The sequence below is a fragment of the Rhinichthys klamathensis genome, unplaced genomic scaffold, assembly GCF_029890125.1.
Source record: "Rhinichthys klamathensis goyatoka isolate OS25496 unplaced genomic scaffold, OSU_Roscu_1.1 h1tg000181l_1, whole genome shotgun sequence".
NCBI lineage: Eukaryota > Metazoa > Chordata > Actinopteri > Cypriniformes > Leuciscidae > Rhinichthys > Rhinichthys klamathensis.
The window spans coordinates 6,158,774-6,173,650 of NW_026606709.1; the positions used below are offsets into that span (position 1 = coordinate 6,158,774).

At 36.5% G+C, this 14,877-nt stretch overlaps 1 protein-coding gene across 2 annotated transcripts in view; it reads right to left on the bottom strand.

The window, feature by feature from the left end:
* Nucleotides 1–914: 914 nt before the first annotated feature.
* sema3e (sema domain, immunoglobulin domain (Ig), short basic domain, secreted, (semaphorin) 3E) overlaps nt 915–14,877 on the bottom strand; it is a 62,260-nt gene continuing 48,297 nt past the window's right edge. For both annotated transcript variants that reach the window (XM_056261394.1, XM_056261393.1), the window contains exons 7-17: nt 11,957–12,099; nt 11,399–11,513; nt 9,699–9,768; nt 9,473–9,617; nt 8,378–8,600; nt 7,479–7,570; nt 7,348–7,389; nt 6,821–6,987; nt 4,094–4,161; nt 3,092–3,219; nt 915–1,460 (exon numbers count right to left, since the gene is read on the bottom strand). In XM_056261394.1, coding sequence (XP_056117369.1) covers nt 1,014–1,460; nt 3,092–3,219; nt 4,094–4,161; nt 6,821–6,987; nt 7,348–7,389; nt 7,479–7,570; nt 8,378–8,600; nt 9,473–9,617; nt 9,699–9,768; nt 11,399–11,513; nt 11,957–12,099 — 1,640 coding nt within the window. In that variant the 3' untranslated portion in view covers nt 915–1,013. The remainder of the gene's footprint in view (nt 1,461–3,091; nt 3,220–4,093; nt 4,162–6,820; nt 6,988–7,347; nt 7,390–7,478; nt 7,571–8,377; nt 8,601–9,472; nt 9,618–9,698; nt 9,769–11,398; nt 11,514–11,956; nt 12,100–14,877) is intronic.

Below are 14,877 nucleotides of genomic sequence, written 5' to 3' on the forward strand. Positions count from 1 at the left end.
GTATCTTTTACTCATTTTCTGTATGCTTGGAAAAGCCAGATGACCCATTACACTTTGTAAAATGTGTATCACAAATCAAGATTGTATTATTATTATTATTTCATATTGTTTTAATAATGATTTGACCAAACTGTCAACTGATATTAACATTAAACTGAAATAAAAATGTAAGCAAATATTTAATTTCCAATAACAGGATTTCATTCACTGAATTTAAACAAATAAATACACTACCGTTTAAAAGTTTAGGGTTGCTAAGATTTGTGTTAATGTTTTTATTTTATTTTAACAGAAGTCTTATGCTCACCAAGGCTGGATTTACTTAATCAAAAACTCAGTAAAACCTGTGAAATATTATTACAATTTAAAATAACAGTTCCTTCAGAGAAATCCTTCTAATATGCTGATTTGGTGCTCAATAAACATTTCTTATTATTATCAATGTTGAAAGTATTATTATGCTGCTCAGCACTTTTTGGGAAAAAATGTTTTTAAATTCTTTGATGAATAGAAAGTCCAAAAGAACAGCATTATTTTGAAATATATATATATATATATATATATATATATATATATATATATATATATATATATATATATATATATAAATCTTTTGTAACAGTGTAAAATACTTTGTCACTTTTTGATCATTGAAAAAAAAATCAATTTCTTAAAAAAAATTAAAAAAAAATACTGACCCCAAACTTTTGCACAGCAGTGTAAATCATCAGGGGGAAAAAAAGTAATGAGACAGCAATGTAGCATACAAAAGTAATACATAATGTAAGTGTTATACCTTAGTCTATGAGAAAATTACTTAGTGTACCTTTAACTCCCTGGCATATTGACTGTAGAGTAATGGTTTTCAGATCGAATGACGCAACAGTACGACTCTTAAGAAATGTTTTAAATGTCATTCATTCTTTGTTTTATAATAATAATAATAAATGTCTAGATTTGATCATCTGCACTGAGCATGCGTTTAAATGGTTAGTTGTCTCATCTAACAGTCTTTACTGTGTGTGTCGAGGTGCCCGTGCTCTCGCCCGCTGCTCTGCCCCAGGTGTGTACCGCCATTTGGGTGCCATTCCCTTCAGTTTCTTCCTCTTCCTGTCGGATACGCACCACACCTTCTCACAGTACTGCTCCACCCGCTGGAAGTTGCTGTAGCCGATCAGCTGCATGAAATCCTTGTACCAGTGCTTTGAGGAGGCAGAGGGTAGGTTGGGAAAAGGGCAGGGCGGAGGTCTGTGCAGAGAATCGCCTTCCTCCTCCTCCTCTCCTTTATGCAATAGACCCTCAACTTTGCTCTCATCCAGCACCTCCAAAGTGACACGAACCACCATCTGGACAAAGCCGTGCTCCGTGGACTGGCACACATAGACTCCTGCGTCTCCCTTCGCTATTTTAAGGAGCAACAAGCCATGGGGGGTGTGAATCACACGATCATCACCTTTCACCTGAGAAAAGGAGGGAGAAAGACACTAGTATAAAGGACACTATCGAATTTATGATGCATATTTTGGTGATAAGTCACCAGTTAAAAGTGAGTTGATGTGCGGTTGCTAGGGTGTTTTGGCTGGTTGCTAGGATGTTTTGGGTGGGCTGACATCCAAGTCTTGGACAAAGCTCTGATGCTTTTATGGTTTTTTAAACATTACGTCTCAAGCTGAGTGTAATATAGCTGTTTGTGAACGTAAAACCTCAGCAAAGTTTTAAAGATCAAAGTGCACAACATAAATGTATTGTCTCTTAAAAGAAAGAATCGATTCTGGACTGCTGAAAAGAGTCATCAGCAATTTCAGCCTCACTTTCTGCACAAACCTATGTAACAATGTAACAAATTGGCATAATACCAGGCTAATGGTCTTCACACTCAAACACTGTAGTTGTAGCTAAGGCCTGCCTGGTTAAGTTTGGCTTGTGTTGTCGACATGTTGAGAAGATGCTGTTTTCTGCACCACTTTGCATGCACTTCAAAAGGATGAGGACTCGCGCTGGAATTGATAAAAACAGACGCCATCGTTGCTGTTTGTATCACTGTGTACCAAGCGCCGAGGAAGCCTCCGGAGCTGAAATTCAGATTTATTCAGGTAATAGGAGTTTTGTTTTTGACACGCACTGTAAGCGGCAGAACAACGAACTGGGCCGTCTGACCAATCAGAGCAGAGTAGGCTGGCGGGAAAGAGGGTTTTAGAGACTGAATCTTCGAATGAACCGTTTTCAGACTATTTAAGTTAAGTAATGAGATTATGTGCAATGTATATTATGAGAAAATTAAAGTGTTTTTGACCTTGAATTCATGCAACCCTATTGCAGGAGATCACCAAAACAAAATTAGGAACCATTAAATATAGCATAATAGAGGCACTTTAATGCAAGACTATATGATTTTTCCCCTGATTTATCATTTGCCCATCAGAAATCATGTCTAATTGGTTTGAAGAGTAGCAATACACTTCTCCTCAACCCACAAGATTTGAGGTATAATTATTAACCAAATATAATACTTTCATTTGTCTGTTCTGAGTGAGAGCAATAGTAATAGTGATGCTCACTTTAGCTAATACTACGAATACATGTGCCGTTATTGAAAGTCTAATTTACCTTGTTTCTGCAGAGAGATGTCTTAGCAGAGATGTCATTATTCTTTTCCATTTAAGATGAATCACTGGGGGCTATATTACCCAGCCTCCCTGTGGTAAGAATGGTACAATGAAGCTTTAATCTATATTTAACAGCCATCTCTCACCAGGGGTTCAGACCATTCCTTGTGATGAAATAATTTCTGAGCCTGACCATGTGAGCTCTACCTCAATATCATCCAAGTAAACTCGGCATGTTTAAATGTAGGCTGCATCTGTGAAGTCAAATCTGAATTATTGCATTCAGAAGTTGTTTACTTAGACTGTTTTGGAGACAGATGTGTATGCTAATATTTGTTCATATATTTGTTTTATAATATGAAATACATTCTCTTTTAGGGGTATGGGATTGTGATATTCTTATGTAAAACCTAATATATTATATTAACATGAAATAACACTAATACAAGTCTATAGTATGTCCTCTTGTAGATGTGTGTTTGTACCTCCTCCATGTCCACGCCATGTTGAATGTACCACATTACAGACGCCTGCAGTGATCGTGGTCTGCATTCCAGTAGGGTACTGTTGTTCTCCACACCGTATACCAGCTTTTCTGAGATGCTTTGTTCTTCTGTAACACACACACACCCACATGAACACCCTATTCCAATAAATTCATTATATGAGGATCTTTTCACCACTGAACACATTCAACATCTTGCAACTCAAATTCTTGATATTTCTCTGTAAACCATGGAAGCCTGTTTCTGTCACAGAATAATAAAAAAAGAAGGTAATTGTGACCATCCATATATTGTGCTCATGGCTGCTGCATGACTCCTGCAGGACACAATCTTGTGAACAGAAGTCTGACTGTCACGTTTGATCCATTTAATGTGTCCTTGCTGAATAAAAGTGTTACTTTCTTTAAAAAAAAAAAAAAGAAAAAGAAAAATGGTACTGACCCCAAATGTTTGACCGGTAGCGTTTATCTGAATATTTTGCTACCAAAAAAAATATAAAACATGCTGTGCTTATAATCTAAAATGGTTAGCTATAACAAAATCATTATATATTTGTAATTATATACATAATAGTAATTATATTTGTTTTGATTGGATTCCATTACATTTCCATTATCATTTTAGACCATATAGTTAATTTCACATTTTCAATATATTTTTGCTTCTAATTGAATCATGTAATGTTTAATATCAGAGCTTATATTAGATGTTAGTTTGATTCAAGCTGAAATGTCTATGAAGAAAAAAGATTGGGGAAATTACTTCCGGAATAAGTCAGCATAAAAACTGAGCGGTCACTGTCACACTCTATTGTAATATACTGATGTCTGTCTGCTAAAGTAAAAGCACCATCTGTGCATTAAGAGACTCTCATCAACTGTACTGTGACCTCTTCAACTTCCACAGATCTCATCCGCCACATTTTTCCTTATAAAGCTCCTAAGACTCTAATATCCTCCATTGATCATGGCCAGAACATACCACTAAGCTGAAGCCCATTGCACTGCTGAACCGCGTTGCCATGGCGGACGTCTTGCCGTCTGAAGCGCCTAAAGAATGAAAGAGAAAAATTAGACATTGACATAACCCAGACACAGCCTGCCTGTCTGCCTGCAATTGTCATAATATCATCCTACCGCCCAAGGTTTGTAACAGCACAGGGAGGTGACAGAAATTCAATCAGACTCGCTCCGGTTTTTGTTGGGAACTCCTTGAGTAATGACTCTGACAGGCATTTGGTGCTGATTGTGTGCGACTTGTCTGGCTTTGCATACAAAGTGAGCGTGTGATGGGTATTAATATGGGCGATAGGTGTTAGCATCAATCGCTAACAAGCTCAAACTGATGACCAAACTGAGACAGCTGACAGGCTTTTGAGTCGGGATTAAACAAACCCTCCCACTCACCCTTTGCCCCGATACGCTCAATACACAAGCGCACACACGCTACCCTGCGGCTGAGTGAAACATCAAAAGAGCTCTCACAAAAACACACACTCAGTGAGTTCACTAATGGAAACACTGGGCTGGAACCCGAGCAAGATTTTGGTGTAGGCCTACATACATGCACATTCTCGCACACTAATACTGTAGAACTTAATCAAGAAATGCATTCATATCCAAATTTTGCAATGCACAGTTCATGGAAATAAAACACAAACTGTTTTCTAAATGTCAAGGCATCTCATGTCTTTAACCTTTTCTTATTATAAAAGCAATCTACAGTCTCCATACTTAAAGTATGCACTACCAGTCCGAGGCTGATATTTACAGAGCATGTTTATATATCCCCCAAATATCAGCCCTGTCAAATGTGTCAGAGTTCTTTGAGTGTGTTTAAGGCTAAGAGATTAAATGTTAAGAAGCACAAGATGTAATGACTCCTGCTACAAGAGGTTTAAAGGGAAAAAAACGTCACCCTTAAAAAAACATTAATATCTACATACACCTAAACAATCAAGAACACATTATTTATTTATGCAATTACTGTATAAAATAACATGTAAATATTATTATAAATATTAAGTAGCAAATAAATTAGTATTAGTATAGTATAGTATAAATTAGTATAAATTAATAATTTGAATTCAATGGCACCAAAAAGTATTTGAACACTTACATCCACTCTTAAAAAATGTCTGAATGTCATTGAATTACATGACAAAACATCAAACCAAGCAGTATTTATTTTAAATGTGAAAACACTTTTGAAGAAACTTGTGACAAAATATTAGGTTTCAAATTTTAATTAATACTGTTAAAAATGAGGTACTGCATTTGAACATTTTCCATTTATTTTGCACAGCCAGAAAATGTCCATAGTTAATGTGAAGTACAATTGGGTGAATTTGAGGAGAATTGGCTCCCTATCCTAGCCTGGGAAAACCCAGACAACTTCCAGCAAATTTAGATTTGCTCTGAAAGTTAGTCTGGCAAAGAGCTCATTCAAGCCCATTTCCAATCCGTCGAAATCGCGGCACCAATCAGAAACGTTGGGGCGGGCTTTACACGATGACGACAGCGCTGGGATTTTGAAGCAGATTTTGTAGCCTACATTACAAAGATGGATGCCGCCGTCGAACATCACTCGTTCGATTCAGCTATCGCGTCTGTTTTAAGCGATTTGAACGTTTCCTTTTTGTTAAAAACCGAGCAAAGAACAACACTCGGGAGATGTTTCTCCGCCGCTCTGCATACGTCATCTCCTTCATCGCTCTGATTGGTTTTAGGTCTATCCGCGACGTCCGTTGGTGACGCCCCTCTGGAAATGATTTGTCTATGACGCTTTGCCAGACCATAACTCAGTTACAACTGAGAATGGTCTGGTTTTAACCAGGCTACTCCATATTCACTAACAATGACTTTTAAACCGGTTGGTTAAAAGTCATTGCTAAAAATGTCTCAGAAAAGTGAATTTAGTTCTGGGAAAAGTTCTAGAATCATTTTTGGTTTAGATGTAATGAAATTGAGAGATTTAAGCGTGACTTAATTCATTTTACATTATATTTATGTTTTTATATTATTCTATTACATTAGCATAGACTTATAGTTAATTCCACCATGAACAACATTAGATTCAATCATTAAAGCTTTTCAAAATAATTATATTAATGTCTGATTGTCATTGTATTACTAACAAAATTTCAAACCAAGCAGTATTTTTTTGAAAGAAAAATGGCACAAACATGTTTCTTTTCAAGAAACGTTTCACAAAATAGTTGTGTTAGGTTTCCAATAATAAAATATATACTATTCAAAATGGGGTATTTGGAGACTTTCTGGCTGTGCATAGTTAATATGATGGACAACTGGGTGAACTTGAGAACTATCACCATATATCCACTAACAATGACTTTCGAGACCAGTTGGTTAAGTCACTGCAAATAATGGCTCAGATAAGTGAATTTAGTTCTGAGAAAAGTTCTAGTGTCATTTTTGGTCTCAGATTTTTAATATCTATCAGTTTTGAGGGCAACATAAATATACTTTTTGGGTCCATTCTATGTGCCTGCTTGGTTTCCTTCACATCCTACCTAAATATCTTAGGGAGTTTTTCCTTGGCTCAGTCTGTTCACCTTGGGGTATTAAGCCTTTATGTTCTGTAAAGCAGCTTTGGAACAATACGTACTGTGAAAAGTGCTATACTAACAAATCTGACTTGACTAAATATAACCTATGCAATTTTCTATACATCTGACTGAAATGGTACCTTTTGGTATACAGGCCTGCGGGGTAGTAGCGGGAACATGTGAACCCATCCCAGGCACAGTAGGGGTCTCTGGCCAGGCAGCAGTCTGCGCAGGCGGATCCGTAAAGCCCACACTGGTGCACACGAATCTGTGTTACACCCAGCTCAGAGCCCACGTACAGCTGTTGCTATGGAGATACAAACACACTGCTGTCAACAGCTTTGTTACGTGTGATGAAAGCCATTATGTCCAAATCACCACATTAGCATAATGATGAAAATCAAATCATTCTACTGAAGTGGGCATCATTTGTGTGTATTTTAAATAATTTAATATATTACAGTTACAATAACAAACACCAAAAGAAGCTCATATTTGATAGTAATAATTGTCAGTATTATAATTAACTACAAAGCACCTGTCTTGTTATGAATGTTGAATTTGCTACAGGTATCAAGACTGGTGTTAATGGTGATCAGTCATGCATGAAAAGTTTACTCAATACCACCATCTCCAGGTGGAAAACTACAGTGTCTGTGAGTCTTACCCTTTTGGTAGAGACAAGGATCTCTGTAATAGGAACAGGGACCTAGAATGAGAAAAAGCATTTAGTGTGAAGATTGTTTCTTAGAGAAATTAAATGGTTTTAATATAAAGATAAAAGGGACTTTTGATGACCTTGAAAACCTGCAATTCCTCCAGAAGAACCTCTTCAACTGTGCCGGCTTCTTTGTTGTAGATTGTGATCATTTTTAAGACTACAGAATTATCTGAGTTCAAGAGAGAAAGAGAACTTGAATTATTTACTGAAAAAATACATTTTATGTAATATTTTTATATTATTGCTCTATAATAAGCCCTGGATATGTTTATCAAAGACATTTTTGTAATGTTTTTAGTCTGATCTTTGATCAAAAACACAGTAAAACAGTAATATTGTAAACTATTACAATTTCAAACAACTGTTTTCTGTTGAAATATTCATTAAAAATGTATTTCTGTGATGGCAAAGCTGAATTTTCAGCATCATTACTCCAGTCTTCAGTGTCACATGATCCTTCAGAAATCATAATATCCTGTTTTGCTGCTCAAGAAACATTTTTGATTATCATCAATGTTGAAAAAAGTTCTAGATCAACTTTTTCACAATTCTTTCATAAATAGAAATTACAAAAGAACAGCATTTATTTGAAATGTAAATCTTTTGGAACATTAAAAAAAATCTTTACTGTCACTTTTGATTAATCGAATGCAGAATCTCTTGCTGAATCAAAGCATTCCTTTCTTTAAAAAAAAAAAATCTGCCCCCAAACTTTTGAATTGTAGTGTACATCTGCTAAAAGATAATTGTAAACTTATTAGCAATACATAACATATAGTTGGCCTTAAATTCACAAAACTTTGATTTCTAGGGGTTTGTAGACTAGAGATCAAGTTAAGTAAAGGTATACTGTGATGTTGTTCCTCTAAAAGACAAGCAAATATTTAGTATGACACAAGCAACAATCATTGCATAAAGTCTATATAATAGTGCAGGTCTAGGAGTACAAGATAAAATGGGTACTAAAATGGAGTACCAGTCCCTATGAAGAGAACATTGTAGTGTCCATCCTCAGCTTCCACCCGGTCCACCGCCAGCTGTGTGAGTTTACGGCCTCCTTCGGTGTCCAGCAGAATGGGTCGCCTGTGAACGGGCTGCACTGCCTGGAACATGAGGGGATGGGAACGTGCAAAACGAAGAACCTCGTCCGGGTATGCCTTAGAACTGGAGAACTGGCCTCCATTTATCTTACTGGCACACTGTGAGACACAAAAAGGCTGTGAATATGAATATGCTCATAAACACATTTCGCCAAGTCACGAAAGCCATTTGGGTCTTTCATTTTGTTTCTCCTGATTTGAGAATAGCAGCCCTGCTTCTCACTGCTATAACCTTTTAGAACAAGAGTCTAATCAGAAACCCAGCAGTGCATGACTCAAACCACCAAATTGCCTTTTAAAAGGTCAGCTGTCAGAGACATACTTTTTTCCCCCATATGCTTTTTCCAAGAATATCTGCACATGGAAACAAAAGAAATGAGACTAATTTTGAGATGTGAACTACGGAAAAATCCTGATCCTTCAATATGAGACAAGACATAATACACCAGAGAAAATGACTGTGAATTAAAGGCCGTTACTAACTATTGAAAACCAATCTGACTCTTTTATCGGCTAGAGATAATAGCCAGAGAAGGACATTAATCAGCACGTATCAGATATAATTATAATTCAGACCACGGCAATGCTGCAAGAACTCTGTTTCAGGCATTAACGTTAAAGAATTGGCATGACACGCTTGAGGAGAACAGTGATGTGCGCACAGTCATGCTGAAAATAGACTTATCTGCCATGAGAGATTCTGTGTGTCTGAAGAAATAAGATCCAAAATTCAACATTCACTCAAGTGGGCTGCCAAATGGCAGAGCCATTTATGACTTTGTGTCATAATCTTTTTGTTATATCAGAAATCTCCATATACAAAATGTCACAATGTGTTACGTTTACACCTCTGACACAGAGGTGTAAACGTAACACATTGTGACATTTTGTATATGGAGATTTCTGATATAACAAAAAGATTATGACACAAAGTGACTGACGGACACTATATACAAGCTAATAAAACTCACCGATCCAGGTCGCGGGTAGGGGACACTGCCATCGTACACCTTCCAGTGGTGGTCAGACCGTTCCCGGTGTGCAAAAGGCCCATTAAATACTGCACGGATGTCTTCCATGTTATACATGCACACTGCATATCCTTTAAACACAGCACTGAGGGAAAAAAAACAGATGCAGATGAGTGTCCAGACTGCTGTTCATTCAAATAAGAAGGATACATGTGACCTCACCCACCTGGTGGTGCTGAAAAGACCAAAGATCTCTGGATTTTTCTCATCTTTCTTCCGCAGCACAAACACATCCTCTAAAACAACATATAAAAATGCACATAAAGATGTAAGTATATATTTTTTCTGCACAACAATAATTGAATCACTGATGACTGAATAAGTGCAATTCACATTTATTCCACAAGGTGGCAATGTCTGATACACAATGATGAAGTGACGTTTCACTCATAGTTACCGGAGGCAGAAAACAAAAGAATAGGAATTATCATCAGCAAACCTGACTCAGCGATTTACTGCAGAACAAGTACTGAACGCAATCAGATATTAGTGTCACTGTCACTTGATGGTGGATTTGGTGAAGAAGCTGTCAGCGATCAAAATATTGATTTTGAAGAGGTTGAAAACACATACAACTTTACAGAACCGTGAACTATGAATAAGCATTGAACAAACTAAATTATAATATATGCTAAAACAATGATTAGAGAATTTACACTTATGCATGTGGAACTAAAATTAATTGAAGATTAATAATATAAAGCTGCTTTCCTGTTTCTTTACACTTATTATCAAAGCCAATCAGCACATCTTTCATTACTAAATAATAAACATAATGAAAACTTGTACTTTACATCTCTGATGACCTTTGCAACAGATTAGTGATTAATAGGATGTCAGTGAAGAAACAAATGAGCTATAATCTGTAAGTCAAAGCGATCATCAACGAGATCCTTCTTAAGATTACAAAGTTTGGTGATAGTTAAGCAACACAGCTGGTGAAACAGATTTGAATTTTCACAGCTGGCTTATACTCAATGTGATAAATACTGTGAAGACATGGAGATCTATTGCAAACTCATCCGGGTGGACAGATGGATACTTGATGAAATCTCTATAGCAAAAGGCAAAATGTAAAAAAAAGCAAAAAACTGATTCATCAGCAGCTTTGCTTCGAGGCATCTGATGAAAAGAATCACTGAGCTGGAAGAAACAGCTCATCACTGAAGCTAAAAATGCAGTTCTTTTTTTATTTCTTCTTTCAGTGCTATTGTGCCTGTTTTGTTCAAGCGGCTCATCTTGATGTATCAGGAGTCGATGCTTTACAGATAGGCTACTGCTCAGAGCATGACATTGACTTCCTCTGTATATTACCAAGACGAGAGCTAAATAAAAAGTTGCAGTCTATCTTTATTAGTATTCAAGATTAGGGTATATTGTGTCCCAAATATGTCAAAGTTAACTAGATGACATACTGTTTCCGTTTGATTTTATGTGAGTTATATATGCAAGCTTTATGGGCTAACATTACAAACAATTTCTTGTACTACAGAATAAGACAAGTTTGAGAAATTCTCCTTTTTCAGCTGTATAAATACACTAAGGAATGCAAAGACAAAGTTTTTAAATGCATTCGATTTTTAATCTATTTAGCTTAAACGGTAAGCTATTCAAATGCTTACATCAAAAACACAATTTTAGTGTGTCCTAGCATTGGCATACCAGTGTAATATTTTCTTTGCATCATACACAAGCTACAAAGTTTCCATGTGGAGTGAAAGTGAACAAATTAGGTTTCATCCCATATCAGGCATATGTTTAGAATTACTGGCCAAAATTCCATGATGAGGTACAAGGTGAATACATCCATGTTTTAAGACAGGCATGAAAAAGACCACCAGAGAGGATTTGTAGAACTTCCCCTACCGAGCTCATCAAAGTGTGTGTCGATGCCGTTGGGTCCAGCCACTGAGCAGATCAAACGAGTCTTCAGGAAAGAGCTCCATCTGTTTACCAGCATTCTCTGACCACCCTGGTCATTCTGACAGAGGGGAAGAGATAAAAAAGACACTTCATTTCACCTGACCTGTGGGTGGTGCTATCTTGCAGCACAACATTTTGACAAAGACAAAAGTAAATGGTCAATGCTTGGTTGGATAGCTTCAGAAATGTTATGCTGCCGGTAAAATATTGCCCCATTATAATAGTAAAAAGCATCTTTCTCCACTGACGGTCTTTCAAAAAAGCATTTACTTAAATATTTGCAAGCATTTTATTACGTAATAATGTTTTGCCAGAGAAAGCTGCTTCTATTTTCCCTCTCTGTTGTATTTGATGTCATGAGTAAAGGGAGTCTGACCAGGGGCTATTGAGAATGCTAAAAGAAAGCTTTCTGTAACTATTATAGGTTACAATTTTGAATGCTGAACAAGCTTGACTGAAAGAGATAAGCAAGCATGTTTTTTTGGCATCCACATGCCGTACCGCACAGACTCTTCCCACTCTGGTGTAGACGGCTTTGTTTCCACCCTCCATGTTGGCCACTCGTTCCGTGAAGAAGTAGTAGACCTTATCGTCAGCAGGATCGTCATTGTCAGGGATCACTGCTGAACCCACGAACTTGGGTTCTATGGGGGGGAAAAACAAGTACAAAAATATATGGTTAGAATTACACAGAAACATACTGTACACTGCCATTCAAAAGTTTTAAATCATTTTTTTTATGTTTTGTAAGAAGTAATTTATTTAAATCAACACAAAGTATAAATTGTAAGAATATTTCACAATATTACTATTGTAATTTATGCTACAATGTAATTTATTCCTGTGATGCAAAGGTGAATTTCCAGCATCATTACTCCAGTCTTCAGTGTCACATGATCCTTCAGAAATCATTCTAATATGCTGATTTGCTGCTCAAGAAACATTTATTATTATTACATGTAAAAACAGTAGTGCTAATAATTGCTAATAAATAATTATTTTGTGGAAACCGAGATTCTTTTTATTTTCAGGATCCTTTGATGAAAAGAAAGTTCAATGAACAGCATTTATTTGAAATCTTTGGTAACATTGCCTTGCTGAATAAAACTATTATTATTATTATTTTTAAATCTATCTTACCCCAAACTTTTGAGTGGTAGTGTATAACGCTTTTCCACTGATAATAATAAGAAATGTTTTTTTGAGCAGCAAAACAGCATATTAGAATGATTTCTGAAGGATCATGTGACCCTAAAGACTGGAGTAATGATGCTGAAAATTCAGCTTTGACATCAGGAACAAATTATACTTTAAAGGTGACCTATAATTCAAAATTGAATTTACCTTGGTATAGTCAAATAACAAGAGTTCAGTGCATGGACATGACATAGAGTGAATCTCAAACTGGACTGTTTTCGCGTTCTCATTTAATTCACGTTTATGAAAAACACCCCTGAAAAACGGTCGGTTCTCCACACAATACCGACTGTGACGCAATAGTCGGGATCATTAATATGTACGCCTCCAAATATTTGCATAATGCCAGCCCTCAATGCCACGCGGAACTGCGGAGCCGAAGCATGGCAGTTGCTCAGTGTGGATGTACACATGAACACAAAAGTATTTTTTAGTTCCTTCATCTGAGCCTCTGAAGAAACAATGGGTTAATTTTATTTTCTCTGGAAATTTCCAAACATTTCACCGAGTGTTTCCTCAACTTGGGCCAATACAGAGCTGGCCTCGGATCGAGCTACCAAGCAACACTTTCTGATGTGTAATTGTTCAAGTTCAGACAGGTAATCTTTCTCTCAAAATCGTTCAATACTGTTTATGCATCAGTAAGTCAAGCCAGTGACTAAAATATCAGCTTCACATCGTTTCTTTTAGTAGGATGAAAATAATCGTATTTAAATTGTGAACAAATTATATACAGAAAGCGATCAAAGAACAATCTTTCCACACAGCGCGAGTTTATCTGGACACTTGCCAAACTCGTTATGAAATCAATGACGCACGTTACTGCACAACGAAGCTCTTACTGTATTTACATCATCGTGTTTGCATTGGGGAAAGCATTAGAGAGAGCAGAAACTGCTTTGCAATGATAAGATCTTCATTCTCGCGATCAACACACTGTCATCTGCTCAATGCTCATCACGGCAACATTTTATGTGATGGGAATAGATCTAAATACTTTAAAAACATCTCACGATTCGTTAATCTCGATAGCTGTTATAGTAAAAACGTATAATAGCAGTAGTAAAAGTATTCGGGAGAGAGTTTCACATGTAATACATAGCTATTTCATATGCAAGCATGTCAGCCAATCACAGCAGTGGCCGCGGTTACACTGAATCCCACAGCAGACACGCCCCTTCAAACAGAGTGTTCAAATCAGAGGCTAAAAGCAGGCTAGGAAAAATGCCATTTATTTCTAAATTATGAATATTTTTTATCTAAAAAACATACTAACATTATAAGGGTAACCCAGGAAACATTATAAAATAAAAAATAAAAACATTCTAGGGCACCTTTAAAAGAGAAAACAGTAGGCCTAACTTTAAATTGTTATAATATTTCACAATGTTACTGTATTTTTGCTCTAAACAAATTAATACATTTGTTTGAGCTATATATTCCAATATGAATAAATCCACTATCGTATTATGCAGTGTGATCTGCATGTCGGGCCGCTACAGCATTGTGCAGCGGGTGTGAGTGGGATTAGATCTTCAGCGCTCCGTGTGTCGGAAGCGAGAACACTTAACACCAGTTAACACCATTCAAAACATGAACAGACCTCAACCTCAGACTATCGAGTGCACACAGGAAACGTAAAAGTCTCCATGGTTTTGTGCTCTATGCTCTATGCACTTGTATGTTATCGAGCAGATGACCTCAGGATGTGATGGTATTTGACCGGGTTTTATAATGTCTGAATGGATGTGAATAGGTCTCACAGAGATGGATGGTATATGTCAAACACCTCGCTCTCGTCTCGATCTCTCTGTATGATTAATGCATCACAGCACGGGGTCTGAATCACCTGTGAGAAGTGTGAGACGACACTGTATTCTTAGCACAGACTCATCATCTGTCTGAGTATGCACACAAGAATGCACAATCTTCGGAATGAATACTAGCATACTTATTTCTGCATACTGTACAAACATAGTATGTGAAACAGAATTGTATATAATAATGTTTCATAGTGCATTGCATGTTCAATTCAGCAAGTATCATCCAGTTATTGTATTGAACATTTTGCATTTTATCAAATATTTTGAAAATAAAAGAGTCAATATTTACTTATCTCTTTTCTCCTTTTTTAACCTTTACTATTATTATTGCTATTTGAGATGAGTACTTGGAATGTTTTCAATCAGTTATAAATAAAAACAGTATAATACTATATAGTATAT